The sequence below is a fragment of the Lissotriton helveticus genome, chromosome 6, assembly GCF_964261635.1.
Source record: "Lissotriton helveticus chromosome 6, aLisHel1.1, whole genome shotgun sequence".
NCBI classification, from domain to species: Eukaryota; Metazoa; Chordata; class Amphibia; order Caudata; family Salamandridae; genus Lissotriton; species Lissotriton helveticus.
The window spans coordinates 1,233,318,880-1,233,337,845 of record NC_136067.1 but is presented as its reverse complement, the minus strand read 5'-3'; the positions used below and the strand labels follow the sequence as shown (position 1 = coordinate 1,233,337,845).

Genomic DNA, 18,966 nt, shown 5'->3' with positions numbered 1-18,966 from the left:
GATAGTAAATTAAACTATTACCTATCCTAGAGCGCCCCCCAGCGCAATTCGTTGTAATGACTTGCGCTGAAAAACCTGCGTTGTAATGGCACTGTGTGGTAAAAGTTGCGTCGTAAAGGATGTTTCCCCTTGGCATTAGGAAATTACCTAGGGACTAAGGGTCTGTTCAGCCTGAATGGGAGACTAGAAAAGGATAGCCCTGCACAGAAAACTTTTAAAAAAAGGTAATCAAAATTGTCCAATAGACTACATGTTTATGTCTGCATGGAATTTCTCCCTCATAAGAGGATTTGAGGTACTCCAAAGCGAAGAAAGTGATCACAACCCCTTGTAGTTGGTGCTGCAAGGGGGTATATTGTACCCCCGAGATAAAGTACCCCCAAAAGAGTGTCCACTAGTCTAACGGCTGAATACATAGAAAAATTTGAGAAGTTACAGCAGAAGGTAGTCCTGGGTACAATAGGGGGAGAACCTTAAAATGGTATGAGGGAAAAATAGCCCAAGTGGTACAGTGTCTTAGAATTGAATTAACAAAAGATAAAACAAATAAACATATACCAATAGTGAGACAACATAAATGGTTTTCTGTGGAATGCTTAAGGAAAAAACGGGAAATAAGAAAAGTAACAAGGAGTATGATAGTAAAATATGCTGAGATAAGACCACTCTATCTCAATAAACTGAAAAGAGAATACAAAAGGCTAATTACCACGGCAAAAAGCGTGTATAAGGATAAATGCTGGGAAAATCTTCTGGAAGCTATAGAAACTAAGAATATACGTCAGTTCTGGAAGCTGGTACGAACTGGTTCTGACCATACAGTGGGGGTCATGAACTGCGTGGTAGAGGAGGCAGCATGGGAGAAATATCTGAAGGAAGTCTATAGCCCTCGTAAAGAACCTAACGACGGAATACCCCACCCCTGGCAACGGACTAATTGTAGAATTAAAGGTAGATTTTACAGAAAATATTGTAAGAAATATAATAGCGAACCTAAAGTTAACCAGAGCAGCTGGTCCAGATAATTTTCCAGCAATAATAATAAAAACCGAATTGAATTGGTGGGCGAGCTTTTTCTCCCACATGTTTATGGTGATCCTCGAGTTAGGTAAAATACCCAATAATTGGAAAGGGGCAGTAATAAGACCTGTGCATAAAAAAGGTAATATGAATGCGCCACAAAATTATAGATTAATTAACTTATTGGATATAGGGGAAAAGGTGTTTTCAAAAATAGTGCTGCTTAGACTGAAGGACTGGGTGGAACAGTTTTCGATCGTACCGGTGGAACAGGGGGTTTTAACCGCTTCCGCGCTACCGCGAATTCCCGCCGTGCGCTGAAATTTGAAAAATGGCTTGATTGTGACAAAGCCAGCTCGTCATGCGCGCAGCGCAGGTAACGCCCATGACGAGCTGGCTTTGTCACCCGCGCTGAAGGGGTTAAAGAAGGTCACTCTACGATCGATCACTGCTTCGCCCTGTGGGCTGTGGCTCGTAAGTCAGTGGAACAAAATGGTAAACTGTGCTGCTGTTTTGTAGACTTTCGAGCCGCATTAGATTCAGTTGATAGAAATCGCCTCTGGCAGACACTAACAAAGAAAAAGATCCCAGAGAATTTGCTGGCCATCATGAAAGAATTACATAGTGGAAACTGGGCACAGGTAATTAGAGATACAGGAGGTGCACTGACGCCAAAAATAGCAATTGGAAATGGGCTTAGGGGCTGTGTATTGGCCCCCCTGCTCTTTGCAATCTTTTTGGCCGATTTACCAGCAATTCTAGAAGTTGATAGAAGCGCCAGTCCGAGAATGGACGGTAAGAAAGTGCCCTGTCTCCTGTACGCAGATGACCTAGTGATAATGGACCAGACCGAAATTGGCCTTCAGAGGAAGTTAGACGCCTTTAGAGGGTATTGTAAAGGGAGATTTTTAACCATAAATATGGATAAAACAAAAATTCTGTGCTTTGCGAAAAAGGTTACTAGCTTCACATGGATCAATCTGTGGGTTGAAAAAATTTAATCGAGACTACGGAGTCATGTCTCACAAACCGTTACTAAAAGCTTTTAACACGATGATCCCGCCGCAAGTTCTTTACCGAGCAGAAATTCTATTTTTAAGTGGGAAACGAGACTGGGATCTAGAGGTAGGGAAGTGTTGGAAAACATTGCTGTCCCTACTACGTTCATCAATGATCCAGGCAATAAGAACCGAGATAGGCTCAACTTCCTGGAGTATACGGTCTCAAATGCATTTAATCCGCTTTTAGAAACGGCTAGACACAGAATTAGTCCATAAAGTATCTCAATGGTGCAGAAAGGAGATAGAATCCAGCAGTCTAAAATGGGCTAGGGAGGCAAGAAAAAAAGTTCTGTTGGCTAGTTAGAATTTAAGGGTGCCAATTTGCCAGTCATCGTTAAAGGTAGATTTTAGTAAAAGTGATTTAAGAAACCAAGGACAAGAAGTGTCTGAAAAAGCCGATTTAGAATATCTGAACAAGAAGAAATCTGTTCTATTTTTGAGAGAATCATGAATAAAGGAAAACTGGTTTCCATATTTGGATATTCTACCCAATCCCGGACTCAGACAGGAGATTCTAAGATTAAGAACGGGCATTAACCCATGGCCAATTAATGAAGAAGTAAAGGCACAAATGTTATCTAGTGATGGATTATGTAAATGTGCACTAGGCACTAAAGGGGATATAATGTACATTTTACTTGACTGCCGAACATTACTAGACCACCGCAAACGATACCTATGCCCAATATTTTTAAAACATGATACAAGGCTACGGTCCCAAGCGGCAGCATTACTAATGGAGCTACCCAATATAGAGATAGCAATTGCATTGGGTAATTACATGAAGGCAATTAAAATTTCCCCAAGAGTGGCTTAGCTAGTTTTTAAGAGTTTTACAATGTGTTTTAGGAGTTTTATGTCCGGTTTTATGGATTTTAGATACATGAATTAATTGGGTTTTAAAGCTGAATCAAGATAGAGATAAACTGTATAAGGAGGGTGTTTGTTTTTATCCGATAATTGGTATTTATTTAATTGTGGATAGTGTATTAAGCTCCTTGGTGTTCCGAAATGTATAATTTGTGCAGTTTTTACAAGAGTAACGAGTTTTGCTACTGTTTAAAGACCATGGTCTAAATAAACATCCCAGCCACCATTTTGTGTTCACAAGCCAGTGAGGCTTACCGTCACAAAATATATACATATACCCACCTTTCAAAGCACACAAAGGAACAAACTCCAATGCCAAGCTTTCACTCTTCCACCACACCTAACACAGATACAGCAATACAGCACCTCTCTTCTAACTGCCTCTCATCCATTGGACAATTTAGAACATTACGACATGACCCACATGCTGCACCACCTCCCCTGACTCATACACCTTCCGCCTGAAACACACGCAAAAATATAAGCAACATGCCACACCTCACAACTTTGCTTCCCCAAGTCTACCTCACAACAATGTTACACCACAAAAGCAACACAGCACTCCAACTCATTCTCAAACACCATCTCCAACACATACACATGCAGACCCATCAAAATGTCTTCTTTTGCATGCTGGTTGAGGAACACGATAAAGAACAGCTACACAATTGCTATCCTAATACAGCTAATACCAGCACTAAAACACACCTGCTACACACAAACACACAATACTGATCACTCTTCTACATAACAAAGTCCCACTATCACCAAAGGCTACTCTCTACACATGACACTCTGAAACAAAGACTTTATGAAGCCGGCATAGAGGGAACTGCTCTAGACTGGATCACGTCCTACCTTCGAAACAGAACTAATGTCATCCATACCCCACCTTTCTCGTCCAAACCGTACTCCACAAAAGCAGGGGTCCCTCAAGGTTCTATCATCTCGCCCATGCTTTTCAACATCTACATGAAGTCTTTACCAGTACTGATCAATAAATTTCACCTCACGTGCCACAACTATGCAGATGACGCTCAAATACTCCTTCAACTGGAATGCCCCAAAGACATTGGAAAATCACCAATTTCCAGCTGTCTCAGAGCCGTGGATCAGTGGATGACTTGGAGCCATCGCAAATTGAATGCTTCAAAAACTGAAATACTCACGTGTGGCGATTGGAAAAATTACAACCCGCTTGCCGCATGGCCTGATGAACTGGGATCACTGCCTAAAGTATGGAAGGAAGTAAGAAACCTCGGAATGACCATGGACTCCAAGCTGTCGAATGTCCAAGTGGATAAACTAGCAAGATCAAGCTTTGCTACTATAAAAACGCTGCAACCAATTTTTCCTCATTTGGGATTTCCACACAAGGTCCAAGCTACCATCTCCCTTGTTCTATCCAAACTTGATTACGCCAATAGCATCTACCAGGGATCACCTTTAACGACCATGAAAAGACTACAACGGATTCAGAACTCGGCTGCCAGACTACTGTTGCATATCAAACCACGAGACCACATCTTCCCTGCCTTGAGAGCCCTGCATTGGTTACCGGTTGCCAGAAGATCCACATTCAAGCGGCTTTGTATCACCCAAAAAGCAATACATGGAATAGGACCACTCTTCATCAGGAATAAAATCTCCAAACACATTCAACAAAGGAACCTCCGCTCTAAAGAAGCATCTCGCCTCAAAATCCCACCATACGAGAAAAAAACCATGGGTGGCACATCCTTCTCTGTTCAAGCAGCCAAACTATGGAACTCTTTACCACCCAACATAAGATCCACCGACAACCACCTTATCTTCAGAAAACTACTCAAGATCTGGCTCTTCCCCACATAAGCACCATACGGAAACAGAAATTTACAGCATATCCCTCTGTATATAAACATTTGTTTTCACTATAGATATGTACCTATCTTTGTGTATTACTTTATAAAACATGTAAAATAATTATGTTAAGAGAAAATAAAAAATAAATAATAATAACATTCATCAATAAATAAATATCAACTTTGGTCTACATCTACATACTTCCATTGTGCATCTATGTACCTTCCATGTACTTGGATCTGTGTGTCTGTTACTTTTCTCCTGAAAAAGCATATCCAAAGCACTACCCTGTTTCTCATCCTGTGCCTCTATCCATATATTTAATCTAAATCCTTTATGTATCTATATACTTTCAATGTACTTATGGATCTATATATGTATCACTTTCTTCTAATTTAGCATTTCCAATGCACTAGCCTATTTCTCAGCCTATACTTCGCTTAATATATCTTCTAGCCCAACCTTCTTACTCATCTCAAACTTCTTTAAACTACTCCTTCTAATGCACTACCCTATCTCTTATCCTATACATCAATATATCCTCTACATCCACTCTCTCATTTATCCCAAACCCCATACCACTACTATGATCGCCAAAATAACCCTTTCTAGACTCTCTCCTGCTCTACCCCTCCTTGCATCATCTGACACCTTTTTACTACACCGATCCCCTAAAACAAACCTTTCTAAACTCTCCCCTCTGACTCCTTCCCTCCAAAACTCCTTTTTACTCATCCAAAAGCCTCTTCCTACTGCTAAGACCTAAAAAAACCCAAACCCCTTCATTCTTTTATCCCTCCACTATCCTTTTCAATCAAAATTAAGACTAACGTGTTCACTTCTCATATTCCATATTCCATATTCAACTATACTAATATACTGCCCAAATAACTGAATAACATATCTACTACTCAAATTATTTCAAATTTAAACTATACTCATTTTGAACACAAATCCTTTATGGGTTCTGGAGTGGCGTGCTACTCGCCAAAAAAGCGCTTCAACACCCATCAGGGGTAACAAGTGCTATATGAATGCAAATCTTTCTTCCCCTTTTATCCCTCCGCTATCCTTCTCACTTTAAGTAACAGACTAATATCCACCACTGAAATTACCTCATATTTCACTATATTAATTGACCACTAATCCTTTATAGGCTTCCTGAATAGCGTGCGTCAACAAGCGAGCGATACATAAATAAAGACCTTTGTCCTCCTCTATCCTTCTGCTATCATTCGAAATACCTGACTAACCTATCCACCACTTAAAATGTACTTGCACGTTTCACTATACTAATTCAACACTAATCCTCTATGCGTCCCGGAGTAGTGTGCTACCCGCCGAAAAAGCGCTTTGACGCCTCGTATGGGGTAGTAAGCACTATATAAATGCAATTACAATACAATACAATACAAGAAAAATCAGGTTATGATTTGACAAAGTTTTGCGTAGTTCAAATATTAGGGCATCTAGAAATGTATTAAATGAACTAGGAAGCAGTCGGCTCTAGAGATTTGCTTGCATGGGTGCAAATATAAAGTGTATCCAGGATTTGTATGGTATAAACCAGGCTTCCCATATATAGTCAGTCCTTAGTAAGGCTTTAAATGCCTGATGTGCTTTAGGCTTCTTACCCTGATAGACCTGTGTGTATTGTCTTTTTCCCTGTTACAATTAAAATCTCTGCAGACTAAGACTATAAGTATGTGATGCCACTGAGCTAACTGATGATTTTATAAAGTTGTACATCTTTGGTTTTCCTCCATTTGGGCCATAAATACAGCAAGTAATTGAATGGATTTTTGTCCATGCTATTTTTGTGATCACCCACCTCCCAAAAGCAGTCAGCCCTTTTCCTTACACAACTTAAAAGCCCTTATTTAATCAGTTTGGCATGCTTTATTAGTCTACTGAGCAATAATTATGTTAAATTTATACCAACCAATTTTTTTCAAAGTTCATTAGTATATCTATATTAACACCTGGACTGTTATTCCAATTGCAAAGTTCTCTGATATTACGCCTATAATTCTCAACTTTTTCCTTTGCTTTTATGTACCCTGTTCTGTTCACCCACCCAACCCGTCACCGTCTTCCCCTCCCACCTAATGACCTTCCTTCCAACTCTGTCCCCCGCCTAAATCCATGTGCCCCATCCTTCTCCACCGACCCAACAAGGACTCAACCAATAGGGGCCCAATCCTGTGAGAAGAAGCAATCTGCATGATGAAAGGCGTGGCAGATTGCTCTGAGCCTCATTGCTCCAGTCCCTTAAATAAAACATAATGATATCATCCTGTCTTTATTGAAGGCCCTGCTTAACCCGTTGTCTCAGATGTCTATCGATAGACTGTCAGTCTACAGAACCATTCTGCCACTTTATTTTGAAAAGTAATTTCAGAGAGTTTAAGAATCCCTGGGCATTAATCTCCAAATTGAACATGTAGATTTTACATTCCTTGATTATTTTAAGGTGTGTTGGAGCCCGAAGGTAGGCTTGGCATTTGTTTTTGTCTGAGAAGGAGTTATCAGTATTCTCCTATTTTAATTTGGTTCTCTGGTCATGCTTTTTCAAAAATTGCCTGGCGAAGGACATTTCTGATATATACTGTAATAGGTCTGGGCTGTTGTGCATGTTCTGCATTTTGTTGCCTGACTTTAAACGTTAATTAATGTGCCTTCTGTACTTGAAGCTCTCAGTCTCAGCAACTTATCTCTGTGAAAGCTTCCTTAAATGTCTTTGGTACATATGCCCAAATGTCATTGCCTTCAACCCCCTCTTGTATCCAAAGGATATGAAGATTATTGCACCATTGCCAGTTCTCAGATTTTTTAAGTATCCATCTGTAATCCAGTTCTCATGCCCCCTAACTTGAACATCCATGTGGTTAGTGCTAGTTTCAAGTTCATGAGTTTATTCCTGTAGCTCTTGTAGTCGTTTCCCGATATGCATGCATACCATAGCTATCTTTGAAACTGCCCCTTGCAGTTTTCTATTTGCAGTTTGAGCTCTTTGATTCTGTCTGGTCTCTTACCTGTGCTCTCATGTTGCAGCTTAAATACTCTTCAGACTAGTTCTTTACTCTTCTGCTGTCTGCTCCGATTGTTTACCCGTTCTCTTTCCCAATCCCTGTGTCAAGTGAATACCTGAATAGTCCCATTTCTAAGTTTCTGCGGAACCCAGAGGGCCTGTGTCTATGTGCCTCCTTCGGTATCCTGCCTTATGAACTGTCGGAGCAGGAGTATCAGATTCTTCAGAAGAAGAGCGGTTATCGATATTGGTGACCTCTATATTGCTTTCAGTCAATTCTGACTGCGTGAAAATTGCTTAATGACCGCTATTTCTTCACTGTTCTGGTATCTAATTCCCATGGAGCCCCTTCTTCTTTTTGTAGCATAAGTAGATTGTATTAGCTGGGTTCAAGTAAAAATCCCATTTCCTACAGAAGTGCTTCCCACCTGTCTACTAATAACAGCTAACTGATACTCTTTCCTCATTCACCCTATTGTTAGGATCCTTGGTATCGAGAACAGCTTCACCACTCTCCATTGAAAAGACTGAGCACTACAAAGAACTACAAGTCCCAGCATGCAACACTTGAATATTTAAAGCCATCTTGTGCCAGCGTCCGCAATGAGGCCTAACCAAGGCCATCCAGTCCTATTCTGATCGGGTAGACCACCGATTTGGCCATATTGATAGGCCATTAAATCCACCATAAATTAGCAACATTTAAAGGGCTTGTATCTCCAATTATGTGGGTTTTGAAGAAACATTAAAAGGCCATCTGCGTAAAACTACACTCTGTCCAAAACACCCCCACCCCCTCCAGTCCATCCGCCACCCCGTCCACTCTAATCCCTTCACCAAGGTGTCTGTACGGAACCACTCTTAGAGCAGCTCTATGGCTAACGGAAACCGCAAGTAGGGGCAGACATGGGTCTCATTCCCCCTCCCCCTTTCAATGGGGAATGTCTTGTGTACCGAGTTGGACTCTGGCTCTCAGATCAGTGTAGAGAAGATAGACATGGTTTATGAAAGTATTACAAGGTTGGCCTTTAGGAGTATTGCGAATAGGCAGTCCCATGCTACCTAATAGATGGGCTTTGCAAAGTTGATCATAATATATGCCAAAGGACCCTAAAGTCTGTCGCTTAAGCCAATGCATTGAGTCTATGGCTATTATGTAGAGTATATTGCCCTGGCATAAACTCTCATGGCTAGTAAAGTCCACATTTGTAAAGCGCACAATCGCCCGTAAGGGTCTCTAGGTGCTAGGGGCCGTCGGGAAGATTAAGCGAGCTATTGCCCAGAGTCACATGGTGCTGGGCTAACCTGCCGCCGGAGCCGGGGATCGAACCGTGGTCCCCAGATTCCAGCGTCAGTCGCCCTGGCCGCGGCGCCACACCTCTGAACTGATCACCTTTAGCAAATGGGTCTCCATAACTGTGGCGATCAGTTTTACCTTTACATTAATAAGGAAAACAGAGCAGTATAATCTGCACCCGTCCGAGCTCGAGGTTTAGGGATCATTACTGTGTCCACTAGTCACAGGTTATGTGGTAGACTCCCGCTCTCCAAGGACTCCTCAAGCATTGCCTTAATTGTAAGAATGACGTTTGAGACTGTAAGCCTATATAAACTCCACAGGGCATCCAGTCAGGCCTGGAGACTTTCCTCCCTGAAGCTCCCCCAGGGTCTTTGCCAGTTCCTCCTCAGTAATGTTCTCCCAACTTTGCTTTCTCCACACAAGAAAGAGTGGGTATAGTTAAGTTCCAGATGAGTTTAGCCAATGCCCATGGGCCTGAGGGGTTACACTAGACTTGAATACAAGAGTAATGTGACGTTAACTCAGTTATGAACTGTTGGCCCACAACCAACTGGCAGTCTGCAGAGCAAATCAAGTTGGTATGATAAGGGACCAACCTGTTCTTACGTAGCAAGTGTAACAATTTAGAGGCTTTTTTTCCCCATTGGTAAACCCGACTCTAGGAGCACAACCAACTTGCCCATGCCTCCGCCAACAGTAATTGACAGATTCTGGTCTTCTGGTGGTCAATATTACCATGGAGGTAATCAATCTGGCCAAGAAACTAATGCTCTGCACCTGCTTGTGTACTCTAAAGGCTTCCCAGAGGTTAGTCTGGGATTGTACCAAGTCCTTGCTTTGTCCAAAGTACCCCTCTGCTTCATTGAGGAGATGTGCCTTAAACCCATGAACAGTAACCACCATGTGGGCAGTCTTCAGCAACCCCGCTCATGGTGCAACATCCCTCTTGCACTCATTCGGGAAGCAGAATGATCTGAGAGCTCAGGCTAATATCTGGATATGCCAAATATGACTTGCATCTTGTTTAAGAATCATGCTATAAATCCAGCATAGAGTAAGATCCATGTGGGCTAGAATAGAAGGTGTAACCACTGCCTGCCGCACATTTTGCCCAAGCCTGTTGCTTCCATGAAGCGTGTAAGTTGGATGGCACCAGAGGGCTCACTCTCACAAGTCTGAGGCCTGACTAGTTCCAAGTTGATCATCCCATTAAAGTCTTCACCCCCCTCAATATGGCCCATCAGGAGGTGTAAGATTAGGCAGCTGAGACAGCTCAGTAAATCAGAACATGGGGGTGGAGGAGCATAAACACAGAGAGTGGGCACTCATTCAGCATTCCCGTGATAGCTATGTAGTGACCGTAAGTGTAATGCCATGTCATTGTATGTGCAAATGGTAGCTTATTCTGAAGCATGACAAACTCCTCCGGAGTCCTGGGAAAACCCCTGATGGTAGACCCAGTTGTAACCAAATCTATGTAAAAAGGGGTTCTAGGTGTTTCGTAGGAGATGCATCTTCTGAAGAAGAATACCCACTTCCTAGCACTTGACCATTCTACGAATGGCACTCTGACTTAGCTTGTTTAAAAGATGTTGACATGCCAGGAAACATGTCAAGGGCAAAAGACTTAGACTTATCTGCCATCATCTATTGAGCATGATTGGCCTGTGCTTCCTATGCCAATGCGGTAGGGTGGCCACAAAAATACCCAATATGAATCGGGAAAGGAATTTCAAAGTGAAGTTAACTAACAATAACCAATTCTAATACTTCCTTACCCTCCCAAAACTAGAAGTATCTCTTCTGCAGCTACGCATGACCGTTACAACTAAAAGGCATCCCTAAACACAAACAAAATCGAAACACTCACAAATATACAGTAGATGAGTAACAGCTCCACCCTCCATGTCAGGCCTGACAGATCCGCAAAGACCTCTTCCCATCGAAGGCACCCCCTCCAATAACATCAAGTCTGTATCTGGCTGACTCCCATTCCCAGATAGGAATAGTTTGTCAGGAGCCAAAGACATAAGGATTAAATAACAGGGCTCGGCCGCTGCAGTCAAATGTTTTTGAGGACAGTGAGGGTCGTTCACCGTCAGGCCTTCATGGCCCCCTACACCATGACCAGTGAGTCCCTAGTAGTCACCTGAACATCCACAGATCCACACATGAAACCAGGGGGTTTCATCTGTAGCGGAACCCCTGCATTGGCTTCTTGGCAATCCGGAGAGCTGGATATGCAGGTATTCTTCTTCTCAGTTGCCCAGTTCTAGACTGCAAACAAAAAAGCCTTCTATTGCCAGATGAACTTATTCTTGGCTAGATATAGACCTGCCTTCAATTTCTGCCTGACTCCCAGGAAGGAATGATGGTGGTGTTGGACCATCCAAGTATAATCACGACGTATCATGATCTTTATGGATTCATGCATGAGTTGACCCTTTATTCAGGCCTCAAAGAATAAAAAAATGGGGGGGGGAATGGACAGCTTGTAACTGCGTTATCACGGTTTCACTTTAAAACCCTCATACACGCATTGATGGAAACGGTGGCGGTATATCTTGGTTCTCCGCCTTCATATATGCGTCATTGCATCATCATAGGGTTTAGTTGTGTTGTATGCAAGCCTCAAGCCTGAGGCAACCACTAGAGAACGCAGTAGTGTCCAGTGATAGATGATCAGTCTCACTTACACATGAAGTGGGAAAAAAGTTTAAAAAACATTTGCACATCCTAAAAAAAGGGGAACTTTAATTAGGGCGTGGATGTGAGAAGTTATTCAAATTCTCTGTTGGGTATATAATTGGAACGTGTGACTGGATCCACTATACCCTATATTCAATTAGGTCGACATGTCCCACTATGCCCAGCCGGGTCTATGGGGCATTCATCAGGACATGAACATTTGTACTCACACGATTTGTGCAGCTACAATAGTGGACTCTCTTGTTGCTACTGTGTTTCCTGTTGAGGTTATGTTGCACTTCTGGGGCCTTTTAAGCACGCATCCTCGGGGCTGGGTTTGATTTTATTCCAGAGCCGCTGCTAGCATCTTGCCTCCTGGTGCTGGCTCAACCCCCGGAGAAGTAAGACTTCTCAATCAAGGGTATGAATCTGCCGATTGGTGCGGAGCGAGACTGTCCGGGTCCGGTGAGCCCTCTCTATAATGAAATATGATAATAGGTATTCCGCCAGGATCCACGTGCAAAGCCAGTGATAGAAAAACTGTTCAGGGTTAGAAAGGACCCTCGACCACCCTCTTGGAAACCTACCATACAAATAATATTGAAGCAGGACCTATTTCCAGCATCCTCAGCCCTGTCCAGCAACACTACATTCAAGGAGGGGAGCCTGTGAACTTCAAACTTCAGATCATGTAGTGAGTCTTCAAGCTCCACAAGCCCTCAGGGATCCTATTCCTCTGAAATGTCTCAGTGACCAGTTATGTCAGGTCCCACTTGTCGCTCATGCCCTGAGGTGGCCCTTCACCACAGCTCCCTTCTGTTATAGCTCGCCCTTCTCCCAGGCTCTGCCTCTCCCTCTGCACTGCCATGCAGTCGAGATTGGGTCATACCCGTGTGAAAATGGAGCCTTCCTAAAACCGTATTGTGATCCACCAGGTGCTCTCCACGACACCACAAATCCAAATTAGGCAAGTTGGAGATCAAGTTCTTACAGGACTATGTAGGATTTAGCTAGATGTGGGTAGGAGCTCCGGAATGAGTTGGCTGCCATGCTGGGCGCCAAGACATGCCCCACAAGAGGCTAGTGTTCGAGTTTGTTAGGTGAGTAAAAGCACCTATGTAGTGTTATAATTGGGAAGATCTTGGAATTTGTGCTGAATTTCCATATAGTTGACCATGATTGTTTAGATGGTTTCTGTAGTCCTTGTTTCGCGCATGATGTTTTCCACTTTTTCTGAATCTGCCTTCCCATTGGTGTTACTTGTTGAAAGTAGTTTTTATATCCTTGCTGCTAGGTGAACCTGGATGGTTAAGTGTGTGTGATCTATCCAATTAATTAATTCTTTCTTTATTGATCACTACTTTAAGTCTGAGAAACTAATTTAAAAAAAAAAACATGTTGAGAGATTGTTTTTGTTGCAGTGTTGCAAACGAGATAAGGTTATCTGGGCAGATCATTTTTGATATATATAGTATGTCTCTTTATTCAGTCATTACACAATATAATTTTCTTTTCTAAATGTAATAATCTCTATGGTGCATTGGCAGTTAAGAGGGGGGGGACACCTCCGTTTTTTCAGTGTTAAGAGTGTAACCTGAGGTCTTTGCTCAAGTTATAATTTGTTTCAGGATATTTTGGATTACTAAACTTCCCTCTTCACAGAAACATTGTCTGAGTACGAGGCTACCTTTCGATTGCCAGAGTCAAATTGTATCACTTTAATCTGTCTGTATTGGTGGATAACTGAGAGGTTTATTAATTATTAGGGAAAGTAAAGGGGATAAAGAACTTCACGGTCTCAATCTTCGAGATAAGTTGAGTTTCTCAGAAAGAAAGCCATAGAATCCAATGTGAGCAGTGCGATAAGTATATATGGCGAATATCATTTGTTTGAATGTTAATCCCACATTGTGTTCGCTTAGTGCCAATCTGAGGAATGCCCATGTGACTTTGTCAAAGACTTTTTCAGAGACTAACTCCATGACCATCTTTGGAGACTTTAGTAATCTTGCTTTTTCTAAAACCTATGCAAAAAGTATTGTACGTGCTGGCGCTCTGCCTTTGACAAAGCCAGTTTAAGATGGGTGTAATAGAGTTTGGAGAAGCTTGTCAAGTCTGGTAGTTAAGACTTTGACATATTTTACAATCCAAAATGTGTTTTCCGTTTAATTACCTATTTAACAAACCTGGCCATACAGTCTCATTTATGTATTTGTAATTTTTTTGTTGATTTATAACGGTATGGTGGAAACTAAGACAAATGTCCATTGAGTTCCGTTTTATGCCGTTTTGGCATCTGTGTGGCAGTTTTGTTACCCGCTAGTTTAATTTTCCCAAACGTTATAGCATGGCTAAGGTGAAAGTTTTGTCCTCTTTTACCTACAACTACCCTTAATTTTCTTCCCAGAATGATTTTTCCTAACTCGTCTGTGATCCTGAGAGCAAATGGTTAACTGAAAAGCTGCTTGTGAACACCGAAATGTCAACATCTTAAAGCTGCCATTATTCTGGCTCGTACAGTATTGGTTTACCATATTTAATTTGCATGTAAACACATGAGAGGAGAGGTAATTAGGGGGTGTAGGATCTTTGCTCTGACGCACACATGTATGTATGCGATCTTTCACACATACACTGTCATGCATAGGAGACAGACTCCCTAAATTATTGGTGAGCCAGGTACACATGATCCCTACCATCGGGTTCAGAGATGACAAACGTGCCCCGCAGGATGCCTTTACTAAAAAGCATGATGGTCCATAGAAAAGACACTGGAATTAAATACCTCTTTCTTAATCAAAAACAATAAGCAACTTATTTATTCATTTTTTATAGCACCAAGTGCTAGACTACCTAGCTTGTCCTCTCTGGAAGTGGGGACGAAATCACAGAAAAATAGTTAGTGAGTAATAGGCATTGGCAATGTGCATCAATGTTATTTCATCTAAAGATGGCAGTTACAACCTTATAGTGCCCTCTATTACAGTCTTAGGTTAGGAAAAAACAGTTTTTATCGGAGATCTGAAGAGGCCGCCTGACTATTTGAGCACTAATAAAAAATAAGAGGATAGGATGTGGCCTAACGGCTAGGGTGGTCCAACTCAAATCTGGGGAAACTGGTTCGAGTCTTGGGAATGATGCTCAGCATCCTGTGATTCTGGGCAAATCACTTAATCTCCCCATGCGTAACAAAAATGAATGTGTCCTTTTGTAACGCTACTGGTGCTCATGTAAAGCGCTCTGATACCGGATACCTTCGGGTCATGTTAGCGCTATATAAAACTCCCCAAAAACTAGATATTATCCCAAATAAAAATGTGAACATATTTAAGTTTCTAAAACCATTGACAAAGCAGATGGGTCACAAAGGTGAGACCTGTTGGCTTTGCCAATGCTTGTTTTATCTTGGAGCTCAACTGGGGGGGGGAGAGAGAAACATGTCTGGAGAAGGCACACAGGTTGTAATTCTTTTATTTATTTTTAATAAATAGAGATAAAGGGTAAAGACTTTGCTTTTAATCTGAAGAAACTGCTCCCAATTACTCATTGCTCTATTTAGGTCTGCTACAGCATACATTAATATCCAAAAAACGACTTTCTGTTAATATTTTATTCTTTTTCTCTGCTTTCTTTAGGTACTTGCTGAAACTTGCAGAACTGTTTGAAAAACTGAGGGTAAGCTGGATACTAATATTTAATTGTATCTATATACATGTTTGCTACATATTATATCATTGTCCTTTCCTCCTTCATAGAAAGTAGAGGGTCGAGTTGCATCGGATGAAGACTTGAAGTTGACTGAGCTGTTGCGCTACTACATGCTCAATATTGAAGCAGCAAAGGTGAGAGTCTGTTTTGGCAATCCATTAGAAGGGAAATCATGTGATGACCATGGGAAATAAGAATGCAACTGTATGATTGATGCTCAGAGGTTTGAAACAGTGTTCATTTCAGATTAGCCACCAGACCCTGATACCAAGTGTGCCTTAAGGAGGTTGTAGGAAGGTGGAATCTGACTCTATGGTTAGCCCCCACTTTTTGCCTGGTGTTTTGCTGGTTTTCGACTTAGACGGGGGCCCCTAATAGCAGGATCCTATCTTCTTTCTCTATAAAATTGATTCCATGTACTTTAGGTACATACCAGATTGGTTACTGGGTCACCTTTGTGAGTCCCTTTATATGGTACCTTAAGTACCCAGGGCATAGGTACCCCAGAGACCTACCAGGAGCTGAAGCACGTATTATGTCACCCCTGGTTAGCCTTCCAAACGGACACCACAGGTCTGCACTTGCAGCCTGAATACGGTGGTGTAAGCACCCCTTCTGTAGTAGGGGATCTCTGTGTATAGTCATAATCTAGTGAATAGTCCCGCTCATGTGCGTGGACCCCGGCAATCAAAAAATAATCTCTTAAGCTGTCAAAAAACTGCAGAACTGCGAGACAGTTAAGAGATAATTTAAAGACAAATAATGCAGCCTATATCCACAGGCTACACTGTCCAGTACTTCAACTAGAAATTCCACCAAAAAAACACGCACACAACAGCACAGTCTGCCCAGTTTCTACCATAGAGAAACTTGCCTCTACCAGTAAAATCCTCTGGAATGATAGAGAAAGGTATGGACAGACAAGCCCCATAGGCTGCCATTATGTGGCTTAAATAGGATACTGTGCCTTTAAGAGAACCTTCCAGAACTTTCTCCCAGTATTCCAGAATGCATAGCAGGTCCCACTTACTTTCAGTTCTTTTTTCCGGATCCTGCTAACAGGACCCTGGTGCATTGAGCTCTCCCTTTTTCAAGGGTTTATTGGATTTGTGCACTTTTTTTATTTAAAAGTGTTTCTGTTGTTAATACTTGGTGTTTTTCTTCATTCCTGGGTGTTTGTTCAGGTTTTTAGGGATCTAAAATGCCTGCTCTGTTTGACAAGTGCCCTGCATATGGAAGGAAGAAGGCCAAGTCGGACTCGCACGACGTCTGCATTCTCTGCCTCCCTGAAGAACATGTTCCTGAAGGCTGTGACATTTGTCAGACCTTTTCAACAAGGACCCTGAGGGAAAGGCTGAAGATTAGGCTCCAAGGCCTCGAGGGAGACGTCTGAAGGCTGCAGGTGGGTCTGGGCAGGCTGGGAAGGCTCCCTCTGCCCCTGCTGAGGCCTCTGGGGGGCTCCCCAGAGGCAGGAAGACCAGCAAACGATCCCGGTCTCCGTCGACGTCGATTGCATCGACGACGACGCCGAGAGGGATGACGACGGTGTGTTCCCCATCTCCCCGGGGCTCCGGGTCTTGACAGCGTGGAAAGTCGATGTCGAAAGGCCTGGGCAGGCTGCCGTCGACGGCGTCTTCGGCGTCGAGCCATCGACGTCGAAGGACGACAAGTAGTCATCGGCGCTCGCCGCCGAGGCGACACCGCCGTTCGCCGTCGAGGGGATCCTCGACGTCGCGGACTGCGAAGAAGCGGTCTGCGAGGGACAGTCGACGCTCGCCGTCGAGAGCTGACCGGTCGTCGTCGAGGTGGCGGCGCTCGGCGTCGAAGAGGAAAGACTCGACGTCGAGGAGACGGCGTTCGACGCCTGAGTCACGGGATCGACGTTCGACGTCGGATAAACATAGCTCGATGTCGAGGAGGAAGAGATCGGCGTCTGGGAGCGGTTATGCCTCCCCAAAACGGCGCAGAAGGAGTTCTGGCGCCAGAAGTTAGGCGGGGTCTGGTGAAGGACTCCAGAGGCGGCGCTCACGTTCTGGAGGGGCTGGTTCGCAGTCCCCTCCTCCGAAGAAGTCACCGGGCTCGGTGTACTCGGTGGTTTATACACCACCTCGGCCTAAATCGCCTCCTCCTCTACCAGGAGGATCCGCCCGTTAAGCCCCCGCTTCCACCTCTGCCACCGCCGGGGCTTCCACCGCCACCGCGTGCGCCTAGGCCTCGGTCGGAGACTCCTCCGGCCCCTCCGCCGAGGTCGTCGTCCCTGCCTAGGCTACCTACAACTCCGAAGGGGACACCAAGACCTAGAACCCAGGAGAAACCACGGAAGACGCCTCCTCGGAAACCTACGGAGCGTCCACGTTCTGGGAGGTCGCGATCCCGTTCAAGGAGGAGAGAAAGATTGCGCCACCGGTCTTCCACACGGTCGAGACGACGGCACAGGTCTCGTTCCCATACAAGATCCTCGAGGACCAGGGACTATTCTCCGACGTTGTCGGAATCACCAGAGACAAGGGTTTCACCCATTGATGATCTGGTGTCCTTTCAGGAAGTCCTTTTGAGGGGTGCAGCGAAGCTGGGCATCTCGTTGACGGTGCCCACACCCAAGACGTCGGTGATCTTTGAGACGCTGCACCAAAAACATCTATCCCGACCATTGCTACCACTGGTGCCGGGTCTGGAAGAACCGGCCATGGACCTTTTCCTCACCCCAGCGGTGACCAAGGCGGCTCCTTCGAGGCTCCAGAAAAAATACCGGGCTCCCGACTCTGATCCGGCCTTCCTGAGGATGGAACCTCCTCCGGATTCTGTGATTGTGACGGCTGCGCGCAAACAGCATGCCACCACTCCGTCCTCCACAGTTCCCCCAGATAAGGAATCCAGGTGGCTGGATTCCTCTGGGAGAAAGGTTTGTGGGACTTCGGCGACGTCTATGAAGGCGGCGAGTGCCACGGCCCTGTTGGGACGATATGATCGAGACCTCTGGGAATCCCTCCAGCAGTTTGTGGAACATCTGCCACGTGACCAGAGAGGATTTCCAGGAAGTTCTGAGCGAGGGGATGTTGGTGGCGAATCAGGTCATCAGCGCCGCTGCCGATTCCTCCCTGATGGCGGCACATGGTTTCTGCCATGGGATTAACCAGCGAAGACACGCCTGGCTCCGCCTTACGTCATTAAAACCTGACTCGCAACAAAGGGTTGCCAACCTCTCATTCTCTGGCGAAACCCTGTTTGGGAAACATGCGGATGACGAAATGGCCTGCATGAAGGCGGAGGCTGAGACGCTCACGGCTGTGGGTTTGGAGAACCCCAAGGAGAGTAAGAAGTCGTACCGCCCGTTCCAGAGACAGTTTGGTGGACAGAGCAGAGGGCGTGGCCTGTCTTCAGGCCAACAACAGTAGCAGCAACAACAGCAGCAGTTCAGAAGACCGTTCCAAAAGCGCCAGAGGGGC

General features: G+C 44.1%; 1 protein-coding gene across 1 annotated transcript in view; it reads left to right on the top strand.

Annotated features, from left to right (window-relative positions):
* Positions 1–18,966, top strand: part of SNX5 (sorting nexin 5) — a 351,728-nt gene that overhangs the window by 253,743 nt on the left and 79,019 nt on the right. The window contains exons 10-11 of the mRNA XM_078648946.1: positions 15,448–15,487; positions 15,568–15,654. Coding sequence (XP_078505072.1) covers positions 15,448–15,487; positions 15,568–15,654 — 127 coding nt within the window. The remainder of the gene's footprint in view (positions 1–15,447; positions 15,488–15,567; positions 15,655–18,966) is intronic.